We start from the raw sequence: 20,371 nt of genomic DNA on the forward strand, positions 1-20,371 counted from the left end.
TAAGTGTGAGAGACAGTTTGTGATTGTACTATGATGTGTCTAGTCATGATGTGCTTTCTACTGGGCCAGTGATATGATTGGTGGAGAGAAGACAAGAGTTTATTGGCTGCCTGAAGCAGATGGCCAAGCATCTTGCTGAGACTACTTCCTGCTTGGCTATACATGAAACCAGCTGGAGATCTGTATTCTACAGTTCTTTATAGTACGTGAAAGAGACCTAGAGAAAGATAGACATACCAGTCAATATACAGGGACATTTTTTGTTATTGCGTGAACAGCAAAATAGGACAAAGTGGACGGAAGAAAAAGACGGGAGAAACCCGATTCCACATACACCAACTAGCTACACTTCTTCCACACAACAATTATTCCACGTATATTATTATTAACAGTCAATGTTTTCAACAGCACAGCTCAAGTATAAACAGTGTGTGTGATATGAATAAAGTTGAAAAAGTACCACTAGCTTGTCAGGAGAAAAGAAGAAGACATACAGCATGTCAACATCCAAAGGCACCTTTTACAAGCGTTTTCTGGTCTGGCCTTGATGCACACATGCACGGAGGTCTGGCCGATAGTTAGCCAAGTACTTACAGCTCAAAATGACAAGTTTAACAGCCTATTTGACTCGCGGCCAGTCAACAAAATGATATTTCAAAGCTTGCTTGGCATGATATTGTAGTACGTTCCTGTACAAGTTTGCTACTTTCTCATTGACAAATATCCTGTACAATCTACTAAGGATATAGTGACCACATATCTAAATTCCATTTACTGTACAGCTCAATACTGAGTCTACTGTATGCGTGATCATTTTTGGATCATAAGCTTTGCTCGGTTGGTTGAGTACCACAAGTTCCAACAAAGATAACTGGAACCTTTTTGGCCCAACAAAATATAAAATTCCTGATTATTGCATTTTAAACATATTCATTTCAGTAACAATGTCCTTTGGTTCAAAGAGGACCATCATTTTATTTTTTTGCATAACAGGAGAAGGCTCAGAGAAACTGAGGACAGAGGATTGAGGTTTTAGTTAAGTGAAAAAAAACTTTTTCAAATAAAAATAAATTAATGATAGATAAATATTGTGGTGATATGATGATGCTTTTAGTTATTTTTAGGTCAATGCTGTCCTGCTCTTTCACCCAATGTGGAACACTTCAATGTCTTCAAGCAAGATAAAGTTCTGGGACTTGGAAGCTTAGAAGTTCTCTTGCTGACCACACAATGGTGACATCTCAGATGATTTACCAGCCTTTCTGTTATTCAGCAAGATCCAGAAGTCTTTCTATATTTTTTCAACATCTAGAAGTTGGACTCCCCTTTTCCAAGATCTTAAAAGTTCTTGAGTCTTTCTCTACAAGACCTATATGTTTTTCGAAGTATTTCTGCCGTTACTTCCGCCTTTTTTTTTTTCAGAAGTTCTTGAAGATTTCTAAATCCTTTGCAGGCACAGGTGCATCTTTCTTCCACTCGTCCTCGGGGTAGGCATCAAAGTTAGACGTGTCACCTTCGTGGGACACCTTGGGAACTATGGGTGGCTGAGGGAACAAAAAAATGTGACGCTGAATACATCAAAGAGCTAAAAAGCAGGTGTTTAAAAAAAATATAAGTATATCAACTCTAAATGGTGAGTTTAATGAAAACAGTATATGCTGAAAATAAAGGGTATGCTTTACGAGTGTTCCCATTGATGTGTCTGGATGATTGCGTGTGTAACATAGCCAGTGTGACAGACCTTCAGTTTTCTCAGAGGTACACCATCCCAGTCTATAGACTTGAACCATCTGTGCTTTTTCACATCGTCTGCTCCGTTCTGCAAGAGAAGACATTGTGCATCAGAGCCGCCTGTGGGCGGTCTATTCGACACAATCTGGAATCAGGATAAATAACGTTCTTCTCGTCTGGAATAAACGGTTTGAAATAATAATAATTAGAGCAAAAAACTTCATTCTTTCTAAACACTTTGTGGAGTCTGTGGTGATTCACCCTGTATACTGTGAGTGTGTGGCTAGACCACTCCATGAGTCAGCTAGCTAGTCAGCTAACTAGCACATTTTCCTCAGAAAACTCTTTGAGGCACAAGTCAATAACAGACTGTGTGCGGAATTATGTTTATTTAATCATTGTGCTTACCGACAGTTGTTTTATTGAAAAGAGCCTTCATATACTCCCACATTGACTCTTATGCCTTTGAACAGTGTAATTCAAAACACTCAGACATCATCCTTCGATTGAACGTCAGTGCCAGATACATACATGATTCCAATGAATGAATCATAAAATGTCGGTAGACTACAGGGACTAGAAGTCTGAAACAGATAAATACACGTTTTTTTTCTTTCACTCCGTCTTTCCATCTTAGGTGGATGAGTACAAACCAGGCCTGCAGTGTTCCTGAGGCATACATACATACTGCACACAACGGTGGCAAGCAAACAAGGAACAATCAGTTCGCCATGAGAGTTAAGATGTGCATGGCGCCTACTTTGGACCGCTCAGTGTCTAGTAGAATGGGCAGCATTGTGCAGTTCAAAAATAAAATCCCTCCTGTTATGACGGAGAGCCAATTCATCACAGTGGTGTAAAAATAAATTATTCCATGCGAGAGGAATTACAGATCACTCCACTGAGTGACACAGCGTCCCAAACGGAACCCTATTCCCTACATAGTGCACTACTTTCGACCAGAGCCCTACGGGCCCTGTTCAAAGGTAGTGCACTATGAAAGGGAATATGGCGTTACCAAGAGACCGTGTTCATTGTGGAGGGAGACTCCATTTCTCACTGTGCAAACACAGCTTCTCTGTTGCCTCCTATACATTTCCTGTGCAGATGGCTTGTGCATACTGGCTTCACTCCTACTACTACAGTGGACATCCTGGCTACCAAAGGGGGCATCTTTTCAGCAAGATATAATTCATATTTGCATAGAATGCCCAGTCATGCTGAAATGGCAGGACTAAGTAATGAACCGACACCCCATGTGATTAACTACTAAACTGACTTACTGACAGTGCATAGGAAGGGGAAATACGTTTTTCTGTGATCCACCCTAAACCCCCTCCCACCCCTTTAACGGTGCAAACTACCTCTACAACAACTTCCTCTATGTATCCAGCTAATTGGAACCAAATGCAGACATTCAGTCACTTCCTAGGCCTTTTCCTTTCCCGTCTCAATGTTGAGAGCGTGACGTCAAACTGCAAAAGACTCACTCCACAACCTGCCGAGTGAACAAAATACTTGAAATTCTGTTTAATTAGTACTGTGTATCTGTTCTCATGTAATGTTTTAGTATAGCCTTGGACAATAAACATTTCTGAAATCGAATCCCAATAATTATTTGATCTTGAAACTCACCTTCATATTGCCTAACCTCCTGGCTCGGTCAATGACGAGGAACTTCTTGATGAGATCTCTGGAAAACAATAGAAAGACAGTCAGAGAGAGAGTTACAATGAGTTCACACTAACAATCCATCTCCAGACAGCAGTGTGTGTGTTCAGACAGCAGATTTACTGCGGGTCTGCAGTTTCAGTCAGAAGCCAAGAAGTCCGTTTCAATCCAAGCTGACAACAAGATGGAGGAGCTTGGCCATTGGAACAACAGATAACCTGACGGACTCATAAAGATGCCATGGGGTAACAGAGCAGTACATCCTGTGTGTGTGTGTGTGTGTGTGTATATATGTGAGGTGCATCCTGACAGAAACATCTCTCTCGCTCTCGCTCTTTCACTCCCTCTCTTTTAATTGAGGGAAAGGGACAGGTTTTAAAGTGAAACTTTTCACAACTATGAAGATGCTGGAGTAGGCATACTTTAGGGAAGAATTTGTCTTTAAAATGACAGTGTAAGTTTTCCGATGACATGCGGCCGGCGCTGACAGAGTGAGCTTTCAATAAAGCTGATGTATATCTCACAACCAACGAGATGCCAGCACAGACGTAAATATACTATCCGATTATCGACAGTCTGCATTTTAGCGTCTTAAACCCTCCCAACTAACAACTTCACAATCCGACAGCCTCCGCTCTCATTCAGTGCCCTCTTCTACAGTTCCTAGGCCAAGGACTGAAATGGGGAAACAATCCTACTCCTATAATACTCCTTGGTCCTGGAACGAACTACAAAAGACTTTAATCAGAGTTTAAAGCAATGATTAAAAGAAAATGTCACTGACCATTGTAATTGTATGTACACACTGGCTACTTCCTGCTGACCTCTCGCTAGGTCTCCCTCACAAAATACATTTCTAACATCAATGTTTTTTTCCTGGTTAAATAAAAACGTCGAGGGGAAATACAACTTTCCTTAACCCCAATTGATTACCCAATCTGAGACAATTCTATCTTATGCAATATGCAAGCGACAAACAATGTCACTGTACATTTCTATGGAAATACAGCACAGCAGGGCTTTTTTGGGGGATCAAAATGGGGCTTAGGTGGTGGGAAAGGCCAATGGTGAAGTCACCGACCAACAATTTTTGTGGAATTCTACACATTTTGCCTTGTGGCGGAGATCCTTTGTTTTGTTGCAGTTTTAAAGCGCATTTCCTGCAAATCTACACATTTTGCCATGACTTATGCTGAGTGACTCAAACATTATAACAAAATCAAATGGGGGCCCCATGCCATGACAAAAATACTCCTGAATGCATTGTTTTTTGAATTTTTGATTTCCCCCTGACTCTCTCGTTTTTATTTGGGTGATTGTTAGTCGACAGTCCTCTTATTTAAAAATACATAGGTACATTATCTTTTCTTCATAGTTCATATCTGGTTTTAGTCGTTTAAGTTTACACTGAAAACACTTTGTATCTTTCTTTCTGTTTGGATTAAGGCGGCCTGAAAAAACACTTGGCCACCCCCCCCAATTATTTTCTATGCAGAAAGCCCTGTACAGTGTCGTTACTAAATACAGCATATTTAAAATGGCATATAACACTTTACAATAAGTTGGTCTTACACCTGTTCAGTAATACTGTAACACGTCTTATCTTCTCTGCGATAGAAAAGAGTTACTGCAATGGACAGACAAACACAGCCAGAGCCAGAGGCACGCAACTCTGCCTCAGGTTCCACCCATCAGTTCTGATGGATGGATGGGAGTGGGTCAAAGTGACAGTGATATAGCTGGAGGGAATATTAAAAAATATTCTTTTGGTGGCCAAAAGATAGACGGCTTAAGTGTTTGGGGGCTCTATTGTTAGTGAGTTACATAGCAGTGGGACTGTGTGTGTGTGTGTGTGTGTGTGTGTGTGTGTGTGTGTGTGTGTGTGTGTTTGGTAGCAGCGGGACTGTGTGTGTATGTGCGTTAGGTAACACTGTGTGTGTGTGTGTGTGTGTGTGTGTGTGTGTGTGTGTGGCCTCTCCCAGGTATCCGGTTGGGACAGTGTGTCAGGGCTGATTGAGTGCGTCCCAGGCCCTCTCCTCCTAAAGCTGGTAATCTCCTCACATTACTCCAACCCCCAGCTGTTCTGAGGAGCAGTGTGACGGTTGTGATGGGTTTAAAAGGACGAGTTCCAACTCAGCAGGGTGTGTCATTAGTGAGGGCCCACACCCAACATTCAGCGTAGCTAGCTCTTCATCTGCTGCATGGGAGGCTGATTGACCCGGTCGTTTGGGAGGATGGTTGCGCTGTGTGACGCAGCCGTTAGCACACACACGTAGATCCGTTGTCTGCGTGCGCGGGCGGGCGGGCACACACACGGTCTCACACACACAACACACACACACACACACACACACACACACACACACACACACACACACACACACACACACACACACTGGAGAGATGGGTTAAATATCGGATTTAGTACATTCCCAGATGCACATTCACAACTAAAGGTATTCACAATGCACCTCTGACAAATTCCAATTGTCAGGTCCTAATCATGAGTATTGGTAATAATGCATTTCCAAAACACACTGTTTGTTATGGGTAGAGAGAGTGTGGTGGTGGATGCGGTTGTTTCCAATTACAGTCTGGAGAAGGACTTATCTCAGGAACATTTTGTTTCCTGCATGCCAAGACCTAAATCTAAAAATCTGATTGAAATGTGATGTGAAAAACAACATCCATAAATTCTCCTCTCAAGTTGAAATGATATAAGATGGCTTATCGTATATCATGATGGAATACATTTGTGCCGAGGTAGTGGTAGACTTTGGGTACTTTCCCTCCATTATTTCACGCACAATCCCCTGTGCTTGGGTGTGTGCCTGTGTGTGTGTGTGTGTGTGTGTGTGTGTGTGTGTGTGTGTGTACGACCTACTTTACATAGAAATCCAGATGCCGCGGGAATTCCAGCTTCCCGGCGAGGATCTTCTGATAAATACCAAAAGGATTGTCATCAAAAAACGGTGGGTACCTGGAGGGAAAAATAAAAGAACATGTCAGAAAACAGTCATCTCTCCTCAACCGGTGATTACTTGCAAACTCCTTCAAAAGGTTTGCTCCTATTGGCAAACACAAAAAAATAAAAAATAAAAAAAATTAAATCACCAGGTTAAAAATAGCATCAAAAGCCAGGTTTCCATCCAACCTATTTATGCGAGTCAAGTACGTCAGATTAAAATGTCACGACAGGCTTGATGGAAACGGCAAATTTGTCGGTAAACTTTCTAAATGTCCGCCAAGCAAAATACGCTATACAAGATGTGTCTGTTAAATTGATTGGGCGAGAAATGGCAGTGGAAATGCATTTATGCGCAAATATTGACAACCATTATACTGAAGTAAACTTAGTGTCACACGTTGATATTTTGTGTGGTCCCGTGTGGCTCAGTTGGTAGAGCGTGGCGCTTGCAACGGCAGGGCTGTGGGTTCGATTCCCACAGAGGTCCAGTATGAAAATGTATGTACCCACTTCTATAAGTCACTCTGGATGGTCTGCTAAAGAGCGTCTGCTAAATTATGTAAAATGTTGAAATGTCCTCCCACTACGGCATGGAAAAACATGCAGTTTATTAGGTTACAGATGAAGTACGTTGTGGTGATGTTTGACAAATAATCTCTTTTTTGTCCATTACAATCTCATCATTTTGTTGCCTACCCGCCATCTGTGAGCCGTTGACTAGAGCCCAGCTGTCAAGACCAGAGTGGGCACATTTGCTATATAAAACGCTTTTTTTTTTGTGACAAAACCATCAGTAGAGTTGAAAATGAGATGGAAACCCATTTAACTCTATTTATTTTTCGGTACATGGGAATTTAACCGCAAAAGTTATTTTGATATGTCCTACGTCACCACGCACAGCTTTTTATCCGCAACAAATCAATTTGATGGAAACACATCTGTGGTGGTAAAATGCACATATTATTTTTATTCCGATTTTTGGACGGATGGAAACCTAGAAATAAACAGAAAATTGAAAGGGCTGCACTAAAGTACACGATAACATAAAGCAGTGAAACACGTGACCCTACAGTTTAAATACCTCATCTGGTGACCTGTGTGTGCCGTTTGACCCTGTGTGTGTGTGTGTAGTGTGTCTGCGCACATGTATGAACACACTCGCCTACGTGTCTCTGTGTAGTAGAGAGCTGTAGCTCCTCAGACCAAATCAGCTGCATTCTGGTGACTCTGATGGTTTAATGGTGAATGCTTCCCCAGCACTGCTCCAACCTGGACAAGCCATTAACCGTGCAGGCTGCGTTACATAATGGGCCAGGCCAGCCTAGCTAAATACATTACACATGCAGCAGACAGCCGGATAATCACACCAGTTTGTCACAGGGGCTGTCGAGCTGAGCCAGTCAAAAAGGAGTCAGAAACCTCTGCCCGTGGAATGGGGGCCTGGAGGCTGTTTTGATGTGTAACACAGACCAAACGTAACGCAGGCCAACTAATGTAGAAAACCTATCGTTACTAGTGAGATTCCAGTAATCAAACACATTATACTATCTTGCTATGTTTAAGTTGACAGCTATTACAAATCTGCTGCAAGAAGCTGCATGGCGAGCAGTTTATTGTGAGCCTATCAAAACTCAATATTCTCTTAGTCCCTCTCCTAACCTCACGTTATACACCAGTTGGTGCCAACATGAAAAAAAAAATAATAATAAAATAAAAAAAGAGCTAGAATGGAACGTGAAGAACTACCGCCATTCCATGGAAGAAAAACTACGTTTCAAATTGTTGAGAAGTTGTATGAAACTGAACTAAAAAGAGAGAACTGGATATTAACACTCACCTATCTATACAAAGAAGCTGTGAAGGGATGGAGGGAAAGATTGACGCCAGGATTTGGTCAGGCTTTTTTTTGTTGTTGTATGGATTCAGTTCCACCAAGGATGGCGAGCCGCCCGAACCCAGGACATCAACAAGACGATTTGCATGCGAAGATTTCTTTTCCTTGGAGAACACTGAATTTGCACCGCCAACTATGGTGTGGTAGGATTTCTCTTGCAAGACATCATTGCATCATACATTGCAGTGGGATTGTTATAAGCAGATGCTACACTCTGATTGGCACAGTCACTCACATTTGATTCCATGTCATAGTGGTTTATAAGTCGGTATTTGTGAATTGGGTTGTGTTTTTCTGTGGATTCATGTAAATTGTATTTCTATTGAACTGTTGGGTGGGCCCTAGTAAACTATAGCCAGGATGTATGGCCGATATCTAAGTCTATTGTACTATTGATGCATTTCATTCATATTGAGCTCATCGTACAAATTTCACATATCAATATTTACTCAAGGTGATTCATTTTTTTGTAAGTATTTTTATTTATACAAGCCGGCATTCTTTTCCGAAATTATTCAGTTGTGTGGTTTTCAGTTCTCCGTACTGCTCCAGTAGCGGACCTGGTCCAATAGAGTTTAAGCTTAAACATACAGTAGCCCATAGTGTTAAGCAATTGTTAAATAAAGGTCTGAGAGAATTGTGTCATAGATTCATTGAAGTAAGACGGTCAGACGAAAGCCAGATAAGACATATTACCAACGATCAAAGGTGAACTTCAGAGAAGCTCGTTGCCAAGGGGAATGTAATGTCTTAAGCAGGGACATGTCTCTACAGTGAATGTCAGAGCAGAAGGGAGGGGGGAAAAAAGAGGAAGAGCCTGGGCGTTGGTAGAATACGAGGGGAGCCAAAGGATGAATCAACAGAGAGCTGCTGTCTTGATGGGTCCTCACCTTACTGGATGGTAGAGAGGGAGGGAGGCCAAGTGCAGTCTACCCCCCCAGGCTACCACCCCACTCCCACCGGTACCCCCGCCAGCCTGCCGGTAGATTAGTCTAGGTCCCCGGTGATGGATAGTGAGAGCCTAGAGACTTGGCTCCTCTTATGTAACAGTAACCTACGGCTTACGTAACACCGGAGGTGTCGCCAAGATTCCACAGGGGGGAGGATGGGGAGAGGAACGGTTGGAGGACATGGTGAAAACAGGATCAATCAAAACAGGGAACTACTAACATGTTTAGCAGTAGGAGTTAGGATCGTCTGTATGTCGGAGTAGGCCTAGGTGTTTATTAGTAGAAGTTAGGATAGTCTGTATGTCGGAGTAGGCCTAGGTGTTTATTAGTAGGAGTTAGGATCGTCTGTATGTCGGAGTAGGCCTATGTGTTTAGGAGTAGATTTAAACTAGCACAGCTACAGCAAGAATGGACAAGAGTACTCTCAAGAATATCCATCTTCCATATATTGTAGAAAAACAGTTAGGCCTATAAGTTGAGAAATTAAAACAGTTTCCGGTTCACATGGAACTGGAATAGGCTACATTGACCAGATAAGATGTTGTGATGTGAGTGGGAGGGAGGGAGGACCACACACAAAGACAGGGCGGTTGTCATTAAGGAAAGCAGGCTCCCCCTGCAGGCAGGATTAGATACAGGATGATACAAGCCTACTGGACTGTCTATGTGTGTCGGTGTGTGTTAGTATGTGTGTCGGTGTGTGTGTGTGTAAGATACAGGCGGGCTGGACTGAGTGTGTGTGGAGCTAAGTGCACAGGTGACCTCGTCATGATTATTCCCAGAAGTCAGGACCCTGGGGCCGATGGATGACTGAGTGTGTAAACCTACCACACCACGTAACTTTCAGAAGCCCCCTCTACATTCTTCCACTACGGAAGCTACAGGACCTTTGACAGAACGGTTACGCGGCAGTCAACCTTTAGGGCGTGTTGTTCTGAAGGGAGCTTTTGTCTCCTGGAGCGCCGAGTGTGTGCGCACACTTCAAAGGCCGGTGTGACGAATGCTATGGAGAAGGTCACATTTTTCTTCACTAGAAGCCAAGGCCACTGAATTCTCCACTGGCACATGAAAAGACTAGGGTGAGGTGAAGAGGCACGTACAGAAAGACCCCTGATTCACTGACAACTTCACTACCACTCTTGTCCAGTCGCACGTTTCTATATTCATATAGATTTAATCAATATGTAAAATACAAAAAATACTTAATCAAATTAAACATTCTAGGCCTATCAACTTTGATTTTATTCAAAAGGCGTAGATATGAAGTCAAATGTCAGATATTCCTTTTTGACCCACTCTGGGGATAAGGGCTATGCTACATTTCCATAGCAAAACAAACATACACCCAAACCCATCCTGTGTACTGTACCGAGGTTATAAAAACTAGTGCCCTCTAGGGGAGACTAATTCACATGATCGGAAAAAAAAGGTTGGGAACCACTGCCTGTTACTGTATCACCAACTGAATTTTGCTCTGCTGGAGTACACGTGATTTACCCCCTCGTGTGCATTTTACCAGTAGGCCTATGGTCTCCTGAGTCTTCTTAAGTACCCCCTGTAGATAGGCAAAGTACCCCCAGGGATCCTAGTACCCCTGGTTGGGAACCTCTGTGATAGTGTTATGTTCAGTACGCTATCAGAGCCCTTCTCGCTTGCTTCCATGGATTGTATGAGCCAACGCATTGTCTATGTAATATTATAAACTGGGTGGTTCGAGCCCTGAATGCTGATTGGCTGACAGCCATGGTATATCAGACCGTATACCATGGGTATGACAATACATTTATTTTTACTGCTTTAATTACGTTGGTAACCAGTTTATAACAGCAATAAGGCTCCTCAGGGGTTTGTGATATGGCCAATATACCACGGCTAAGGGCTGTATCCAGGCACTCCGCGTTGCGTCGTGTTTAAGAACAGCCCTTAGCCGTGGTATATTGGCCATATAGGCCATATACCACACCCCCTCGTGCCTTATTGCTTAATAATATGGCACTTGGCATTTATCGCCTCACAGTTCAGTGAGTGCAAACATAGCCTAGGCCCTACATATTTAGCCTAGTATATGTAGCCTATGTGACGCCTGCAGAAATGCATGTGGATTATAAGCAAAAAGCAAGCACTTAACTCATGTGTAGGCTGGGCTATATAGAACAAATAATTTAACTTGGTTCCCTCGTTTCAAAGAGGAGCGGAAGAGCAGCCGGCCACATGAGTGATGCTATATGTTGCTAGCAGACATCCACTCAGTCAGCGAGCCATTTTTTAATTAATTAATTCAAGGCCAGTGTACTCTACAGAAGCACTGCTGAATTAGGATTTCTATAGACACCAGGCCGCAGATGTACCATAGCTAAATGGCCCAGCGCGACTGTTTCTGTTCCAAAATGGCACCCTATTCCCTATGTAGTGCACTGCGTTTGACCAGGATTCTGTTCAAAAGTAGTGCACTACATAGGGAATAGGGTGCCATTTGGAACACAAACCCGGCATCGTTACGCTATGGTACAACTACGGCCTGTCTATAGAAAACCTATTTCAGCAGTGCTTCTGTAGGCCTTGAATTAATGAGTGACTGAGTGGGGTTCTCAGACGAGAGAGCATAGCTTTAAGGCACCAGAGTTTGTTTTTATGAAACCTTGGTCTCCACAGATCACACACGTGGAAATGTGTCAGAATAAGTTACCTTTGACCTTTCTTCAATCTGTAACCTTCCTTTCATCCTTAAGACCGTCCACCTCTGTCATCACAGAAACAAAAAGGCAGACTGGTCTTGGAATTAAGCCCACTACAGAGTGACGTAACCTCACGAGGTCTACTCTCTGAATAACAGCACACTTGTCTCACCATTGACTCGCCACAGACATTCTGCTGGATACTACCCAATGTTCATAGACAGAGCCCATTGTCCATAGAGGATAGCCACTCTTCATACATACTACTACACTAGGAAGGTGTCAATTCTATTTCAATTCAGGAAGTAAACTGAAATTCCGATTCCAATATTTTTTATTAAAAATCAATGAGGAGAAATGGAATGTTAGTTTACTTTCTGAATATAAATGAAATTGACCCCAAACCCTGCTACTAACACCCAGTCATCTTGTCCTCTGGTGGACTGGGGCCCCCTGGTGTTGAACCCTGCCATGTCAGGGGACATTCCAGTATTCAGTTAAACCCCTGCCCAGTCAGGACTCATGCCACTAGTGTTCAGCTCAACACCAGTCCTTCCCATTCAGTCAGAGGATAGGACACTACTACTCACCCAGCCAGCATCTCAAAGATGAGGATCCCCAGGGCCCACCAGTCCACCGCCCGGCCATGACCTTTGCTCTGGATGACCTCTGGGGCCAGGTACTCCGGGGTTCCACACAGAGTCCACGTCCTGGATGGAGCGATGGAGAGAGACACAAAAGAGAAACATTTACATTTAAGTCATTTAGCAGACGCTCTTATCCAGAGCGACTTACAAATTGGTGCATTCACCTTATGATATCCAGTGGAACAACCACTTTACAATAGTGCATCTAACTCTTTTAAGGGGGAGAAACAATACCAGTTTGAACTATTTCAATTCTAGATGTTACGTTACTACAACAGAACACAGGAACATGCAACATACAACGTATTTTGGCTGTGTGGCCAATCAGGTCTGACTGACTGACCCTTCTAAGCCTAGGTTTCCCCAAGGGTCACCCTGTACGCAGCACACACTGCACATTCCAATGAGTTTACGCTAGAAGAGGAGACTTCTGTTACATGCAGGGAAAGAGAACCCCAGTCTTGTAAAGTAATCACCCTGCCGTTTATAGTAGTGTCCTGTATGGAGGTTGCTCTCACAATAGTATCAGTTGTCAGTCGACTGGTCCTTCAGTCAGGTGTAGTGTAGCCTATGCAGGCTGATCTCACAGTAGTATGTGCACTGATATGGTATAACTAATACAACGTGTGTAGCCTGATCTCACAGTACTATCGGGTGGTATTTGGATCCAACAGAGTGACGGAGCTTTAGTTTGTTGGAAGTATTGGTTCTCGTTGTGTTATTGGTAGATCAATGTCTTTGGTTCAATAGTACAGCTGATTAACACTGTATGGAGGACATATAAAACCCTGGATCGCTATGATCAGGCCAGGGAGAGAATCTGAAGTGGGGAGCAGAATATGACACCACAAATTATCATTTTTATCAGATGTTTTAATGTTCAGAATAAAAAAAATGTATAAAAAAAATGGCCCCCTGGAAAATAACTCTTGTTCAGTTGCCGTGGTGATGGTTCATTTGTATGCAAATGGATACTCTGTTTAAGGGGCAGGCTCAAGGTCCCTGATTTCATTTCCATCTTTATTATACATTTTGAAATGAACGAGAACGGAACACTTTGGTTGCAATGTGGAAAATGCAGCTTGCATTGTAATTGTAGATTTTTTGTCGCATTGCAACCTTTATCAGATAGGCATAGAGTACCTACCTCAGACTCAGAGTACTCTCTGGACATAGTGCTGCTCTATGACTGGGAAAGTTAGTCTAATAAACCGGTAACATCTGAACACATCCTAGAACCTAAAGCCGGTCCATTCTATTGTGCCACTAGGTGGCACTGTGGAAGCATCAACAGTGTGGTGTGATAATGTTTCACCTTCTAAACTGATCTCACACTCACACACACACACACACACACACACACACACACACACACACACACACACACACACACACACACACACACACACACACACACACACACACACACACACACACACACACACACACACACACACACACACACACACACACACACACACACACACACACACACACACACACACACACACACACCATCAGTGGCAAGGCAGCCAGCTCGCTCATTCGTTTGTTTTTCACACTCTTGCCGCATTCGAGGCAATTTCTTTTGCCTTCCATTTCTTTAAGTGGGTCACAAGTTGCACATCAGAGACACATCTACTCAAACTCTGTTTTACTCTCCCGGCCAGAGAAAATGTAATCTTAGTCCATTCTGTTTACATGTCAGTGGGTCAGGTTTGTGTACAGCGAGGCTCCCTGCAAAACACTAGCGCTACTGCAGTATCACTACACTACTGCACTGCAGATACAAAACTATTTTAACCTGAGTGCTGCAGCTTTCCAATCCTACGGAGGTTACCGAAGAGGACTAGCTGCTTGTAACGCTAATATAAAAACAAAATAACGGCAATTTCATCTCAGCGTTGCATTCTTTCCTCATGTTCTGGGATTCCGTCTTAGACAGAGCGAGGATTCCCCTCCATACATTCTGTGAATATTATATGGACGTGTAATATGACAACTCCCGGAAGGATATCTATATCCCTACTGTACCAATCAGGCAAATATGTCTGTATGGCTACAATTCCTAAAAGTGTTATAGTCTTACAATGAGACAGAAAAACAAACAGCATTCACTCCCACAATTAACATGGCAGTCTAATAATATCCTGGTTATGACTTGTTAGGGGGCATAATGTCTAACAATTAAGGATGTCCTGGCTGTGCAGTACACCTGCTCCCAGATGGGATGATACCTGTGGGGACGAACAGCTCATACGGGACGCTGCTCTGCGGCTGACCCTGTGCTGCTTCCAGTCTCTAGGGTGTGTTTCTCTGTGTGTGTGTGTGTGTGTGTGTGTGTGTGTGTGTGTGTGTGTGTGTGTGGTCTCAGGGAGGTTGGAAATATAATAACACAGTCCAAAGAGACATTTCCGTTTCGACGGACAACAAAGTTGCACTCTACGCCGTTGCATCATACCTGTCCGAGAGCTTCTTAGCGAAGCCGAAGTCCGTGAGGCGGATGTGTCCCTCGCTGTCCAGCAGTATATTCTCCGGCTTCAGGTCTCGGTAGACGATCTCTTTGGAGTGGAGGTACTCGATGGCACACACGATCTCCGTGGAGTAGAAGAGGCCCGTGGTGTTGCTGAAGCGCCCGCGGCTACGGAGGTAACTGAACAGCTCGCCGCCTGGGACGTAGTCCATCAGCATGTATAGTAAACAATCGTCATGGTGGGTCCAGAACCTGGAAGGTATAAACAGGAAATAAACACACCGGTACATTTGAACAAGGTGACTCTATTCAAACACAAATATTATTTGTCGGGCAACAGTGGTTGGATGTAGAGAGTTAAACGACACGGTAGTCTGGGCAGTGTTTGCTCAGCTTACAGTACGTAGCATGGGCCTTGTCAAAACAGTTGTAGAGGACAAGTGGAAAGTGGCGTGGAAAGTGGAAAGTGTTTTCTAATTATCAAGTTGCCTTTTAAAATGATAAACTTGGATTAGCTAACACAACTTTCCATTGGAAAACAGGGGTGGGCCTCTGTACGCCTATGTAGATATTCCATTAGAAATCTGCCGTTTCCAGCTACAATAGTCATTTACAACATTAACAATGTCTACACTGTATTTCTGATCAATTTGATGTTATTTTAAATAGACACATTTTATTTGCTTTTCTTTCAAAAACAAGGACATTTCTAAGTGACCCTAAACTTTTGAATGGTAGTGTATATGAAATCCACCTCCAACAGATCTGTGGCTGATGATGGCGGTAGTGTTGAGGTGATCAGACACTCACAGTCTGATGAGGAAGGGGAGGTTGACTTTGGTCAGGACTTCCTTCTCTTTACGTTATGATAGCATAACTTAACAAAACATAGCCATTTATGCTACGTGGTGTTGAGGTGATCAGACACTCACAGTCTGATGAGGAAGGGGTGGTTGACTTCGGTCAGGACTTCCTTCTCGTTGTGGACGTGCTGCTCCTGCTTCAGCCGGATCACGTCGAGGATCTTCATAGCCTTCAGAGCGTAGAACGCCCTGCTCTTCTTGTCTTTCACCAGGAACACCCTGCCAAAGGTCCCTGTGCCTGAAGCAACGAGAGAGAGAGAACAGTCATTAGACAAGGCGTTAAGTTCTCTGTCACACACACCCACATGTCATAGAGCAACGTTCAATTCAGATTATTATCAGATTAAATCAACCACAATTATTTTTTACTTAACACTTATTTTTCTTAATACTGCATTGTTGGTTAAGGGCTTGAAAAGAAAGCATTTCACTGTAAGGTCTACACACCTGTTGTATTCGGCACAAATACAATTTGATTTGATAATCAAGAAGAGATCTGTGGTTAAGTCAGATCATGAAATCAGAATGCTATATTTGCGATGTTTTTGACATTCAATTACCTCTGACATGTCTTCAACCCTTCCATCAATTAAAGAGGTTGAATCTGAAAGAACTGTCCAAGATTCCTTGAGTTGTCTTCTCACGCTTTTACAAGTCTGAGCTCATTATTTCGGGTCAACAACTCAAATTGTTTCTCTATTCCCATCTCCTGGTCAAGAGGAGTACAAAATAACACCCTATGCCTAGTCATATTTCACTGTGAGTAAGGAGAGAGGGAGTAGACAAACAGAGAGAACAGAGAGATGGACTCACAATCCCCCGATAGAGTCATGGAATGTTGGCTTCTAGCACGTTTGGGCTTACCTCATACAAGGGATCTTTTTCCTTCCCTGTTCTCAGTCTCCATGGTAATCTAATAGGAGCAAGCAAGCAAAGCCCAAACCCTTTGTCTTTTTACTCATCATATGATAACACAGAGGTTAGATAATGGTCAGGTTTGACTCTGAGCTCAGCTGCACTATCATATCTGAAAACATTGCTGGTGTAATATTTCGCCTCAAGGCAGAAACGTTCTTGTACACTCAGCACAATCAGATGGATATTCTATGGATTTTTGTCCTCTCCTCGTGGGCCTAGTACTACTTATCTCGAGATTCCCAACAAGCAGGCTTCAGGCCTACACTACTAATGTACGAAAAATAGCAAAAGAAAATCTTTTGGCAAACATAGTGAGCACCTTGCTCATTATAAATGAGCTAATAATGACATGTGCGTAGTTTTTAGGCAACAGCTCAATCAATATTTTGTTTGTATTCAGAAGGAAGCCTTGCTGCAGAAGCCAACTGTCTAGAGAGATTAGGTCTAGTACCTGTCAGCACAGTAAAGACATATGGTAATGTCCTTTTCCGATCACCGTGTGTTGCTCCCTCAAGTAGCCTAATCTTCTTGTGGAAGCAGCAAACTGAAATTTTTCTTCCTGCTGATCTTGTAGCTCTTGTTGCATTTTTAGCTGTGTGCATGTATATACTACTTTCATCATATTGAGTGATTACCACCAGAAATGTCCCATGATTTAATTTGGCCATGTGACATAGGTTTTCCCCTGCAAGTGGGTCAAGCCTGGTTTGTCCTTTTCTCTCCAATAGAGCAACGCCTGAGGCAAAGTGATACGCACCAAATACTGCACTGATTACTTTGCATGGTGTACTGAATACTGAATAGTGTTTCCAAAAAAAAGAAAAACAGCTAGGCTATATGATAACAAATGCCACAAAATGGATGCTTCTCTTAACACCAACGTGAGGTATTTTTCACGGAAACAAACCAGAGATCTAGCTCACTTGGAAAAGAAGGGTAAAATAGCTGACCTATTTTTGCCCCACGCCTGAATCGACTCAATTAGAGTGAGAAACAGTGACACTTATTTCCACAGCTAAGGTGTGTTTTGTCAGATTCTTGGTTTGCTGGATGCTAGCCTACATGTATTTGAATAGAATACAGACTGTTTCTTGTTCTAATTTTGTGGGAGCAGAACTAGATAGGCCCGTGTTTTGATTTGATTTGACAGGCACTACATATTCGATGGAACAAGGCCAAACCTGGAATAATAAGAGCCTAGCTTGTTGATGCTACTCAATGCACTTGGCCAGCGGCCACGTATCTTGATGTAGGCTTAGGACCCACCATTTTTGCCTCATCACCAGAAAACATTTCATATGCACGAAAGATGGGCAAAATGCCTGTAAGCTTCGAACGTGAGAGCCAGGTGCCTCATTATTTCAATGACCATTAGACAAAAGCAGTCGTCAAGACATGTAACTGATTTGTCATAAGCAGTAAATCCCTCTCATCATCATCTAACAAAAGGTTTTGCAAATTGGATGATTTTATCTGGGGGATTTCAAGCTTCATGCTTTCCCTGATCGCGTGGGCTTAGAATGAGATGGGAATTCTCTATTAGCCAAGTGTCCGCCTCGTCATGAATCAAATATGAGAGCGCTGTAAAAGATTAAGTGGTTTTCGTGATCAGTAGCCTGTGTTCAGTCTTGAAGTAGTGCATGTTGTTTTAACATTCTTGGTTTCTGGCTTTAGACTCACCACAGAGTGGACTCCACCCAGGTGAAAAAAAAACACAGTTCAACAGCTGAGTCTGCTGACACATTACCCATGCAGTGAAAGGACATACACGCCCAGACAAGAGTGAGCAGAACCAAACATGAACTTTGACATTCACAGGGCACTGCTCACAATAACAACAGGAACATCTGACACCTCACCTTACTAATATAGCTAGTTCCTTTTTACAAAAAAATATATACTCACCCTCTCTAAACTAGTGCAAAGAGTTACAATGTAGCAAAAGTCTGATAAGGGAAGTAAGAGTTTCCTCCATTCAGCTTTCACTTCTCAAGATGGTTATTTCATGTATGCAATGCAACCATTAATCCTTCTTGATCCCTGAGATGTACACAGATATTTCCCTTAATGCCATGTCAAGAAAATGTTGACCATCCCAGCAACCGTGTGGGATGATGAATCCCTCAATGATTGGCCACAGAGTGGGCAATAAACCTATGGGTGAGCTTGACTGAAACCGAGAACATCCTTGTCCACTCCCGGTTGACAGATTAAGTAGCAGACCGAACAGAGTCATGACAGCTCTTCTGACTCAAGAGTTGAATGATGTTTCATGGTCAGCATATCACCATGTCATATTCCATGGAATGGCTGATCACATAGTCGCCTTGGCTTTCATTGCTTGTGCTGTTCTGCACGAGCCACACATGTACCAGTAGTAGCTTATGCCCTATATAGCCTAGTTGATAGGCAGGATAGTGTGAGAAGCCCTGTGATAGACAGACCAGTTTCACCAGTGTGTGTACTGTAACATACGGTCTTGCTGCCTAAACTTACCAACTGTGGAAATGGTGTCCAGGTCATCGAGTGAGTATGTCCTGTTGTTCAATGTTAACGATGCTGCTCCGGCCAACAACATGGGACTGCTCGCGCAGGTCTTGGCACTCTCACGAATGGAGTTGGTTTCATTAATTATCCCAACCTTTACCTTTGTTGATGCCATTTTCCTTATGCATCCAAATGTAGCTATGCTAGCAATCACTTTAGCCACTTTACCAAACCGGTTTCGCCGAGGATAGATAGCCAATGACGGCTACAGTAGCCAATTTTCAAGATCAGTGTCCACCTTATTCCCTAATACAAACTACGGTTTTAAATCACATGTGGCTACTTCCCTTGGACAAGCGAGCATCTTATTTGTCTTGATAGCTAGAAAACAGGTGACGATCGTATCCTTGCGGAATCGCATGATGTAGCTCGAGCGGTCACTGCTGTCAAATGCAGAAGCTAGCTAGCCATAGCAAACGGGGTAGCTATCAGGCTATAGCTAACACAAAAGAAAACCATCCCACACCTAGCGTCTGAATGAATGAATGACTAACGTTAGCTAGCTAATGTCAAACTACAAACTCATACTGCCCGTTTCCGTACGAGCCTCCGCTTGAGTAGTTAGGGGGTCTCGTGTTGTCTCGCTAGCTTAACTTCCGTCCTAGGAAGCTAGTTGGCTAGCAAGACAGATATGAGACATTTAAATTATTTACTTCTCTCCTTCGTTCGTAAGTAGAACCTCACCCAGTTCAACAACACACAGACAGGGCAAGGGAGAAGTGGGGAATGCTTTGTGTTGACAAAAAACAGACCAATGACTAAACACCCCATGTGCAAATTAAACCAATGGTATGATTAAAGGGGCGGAGACCCGTTTGACAGACAGCTGGAAAACGGCCGTAAATGTTCTTTCCACATGTACAGTTTGAAGACATGCCACTCAAATGAAACACGGTTTCCACTGTGAGATTAGATTGATACAGACAGTAAAGAGTACCAGTACACAGCACTAGCTAAATGTAGCCTAATCTCAAATTGCAAGGTTTTAGATAGCGAACTAATCTCCACTCTCTCTGTAAACCCTTGACACAGTA

At 43.0% G+C, this 20,371-nt stretch overlaps 1 protein-coding gene across 1 annotated transcript; it reads right to left on the reverse strand.

The window, feature by feature from the left end:
* Nucleotides 1–1,376: 1,376 nt before the first annotated feature.
* On the reverse strand, nt 1,377–20,047 carry LOC139532162 (cAMP-dependent protein kinase catalytic subunit PRKX-like). Its single transcript, XM_071329385.1, has 8 exons — nt 19,287–20,047; nt 15,942–16,110; nt 14,998–15,261; nt 12,480–12,599; nt 6,287–6,382; nt 3,367–3,424; nt 1,742–1,819; nt 1,377–1,544 (listed from the first exon to the last, which is right to left on the reverse strand). Exons 1-8 carry the CDS (start codon nt 19,450–19,452, stop codon nt 1,419–1,421), a joined length of 1,077 nt encoding a protein of 358 aa, XP_071185486.1. The 5' UTR covers nt 19,453–20,047; the 3' UTR covers nt 1,377–1,418.
* Between the last annotated feature and the right edge of the window lie 324 nt (nt 20,048–20,371).

This window comes from Salvelinus alpinus, chromosome 10 (assembly GCF_045679555.1).
Source record: "Salvelinus alpinus chromosome 10, SLU_Salpinus.1, whole genome shotgun sequence".
Lineage (NCBI taxonomy): Eukaryota > Metazoa > Chordata > Actinopteri > Salmoniformes > Salmonidae > Salvelinus > Salvelinus alpinus.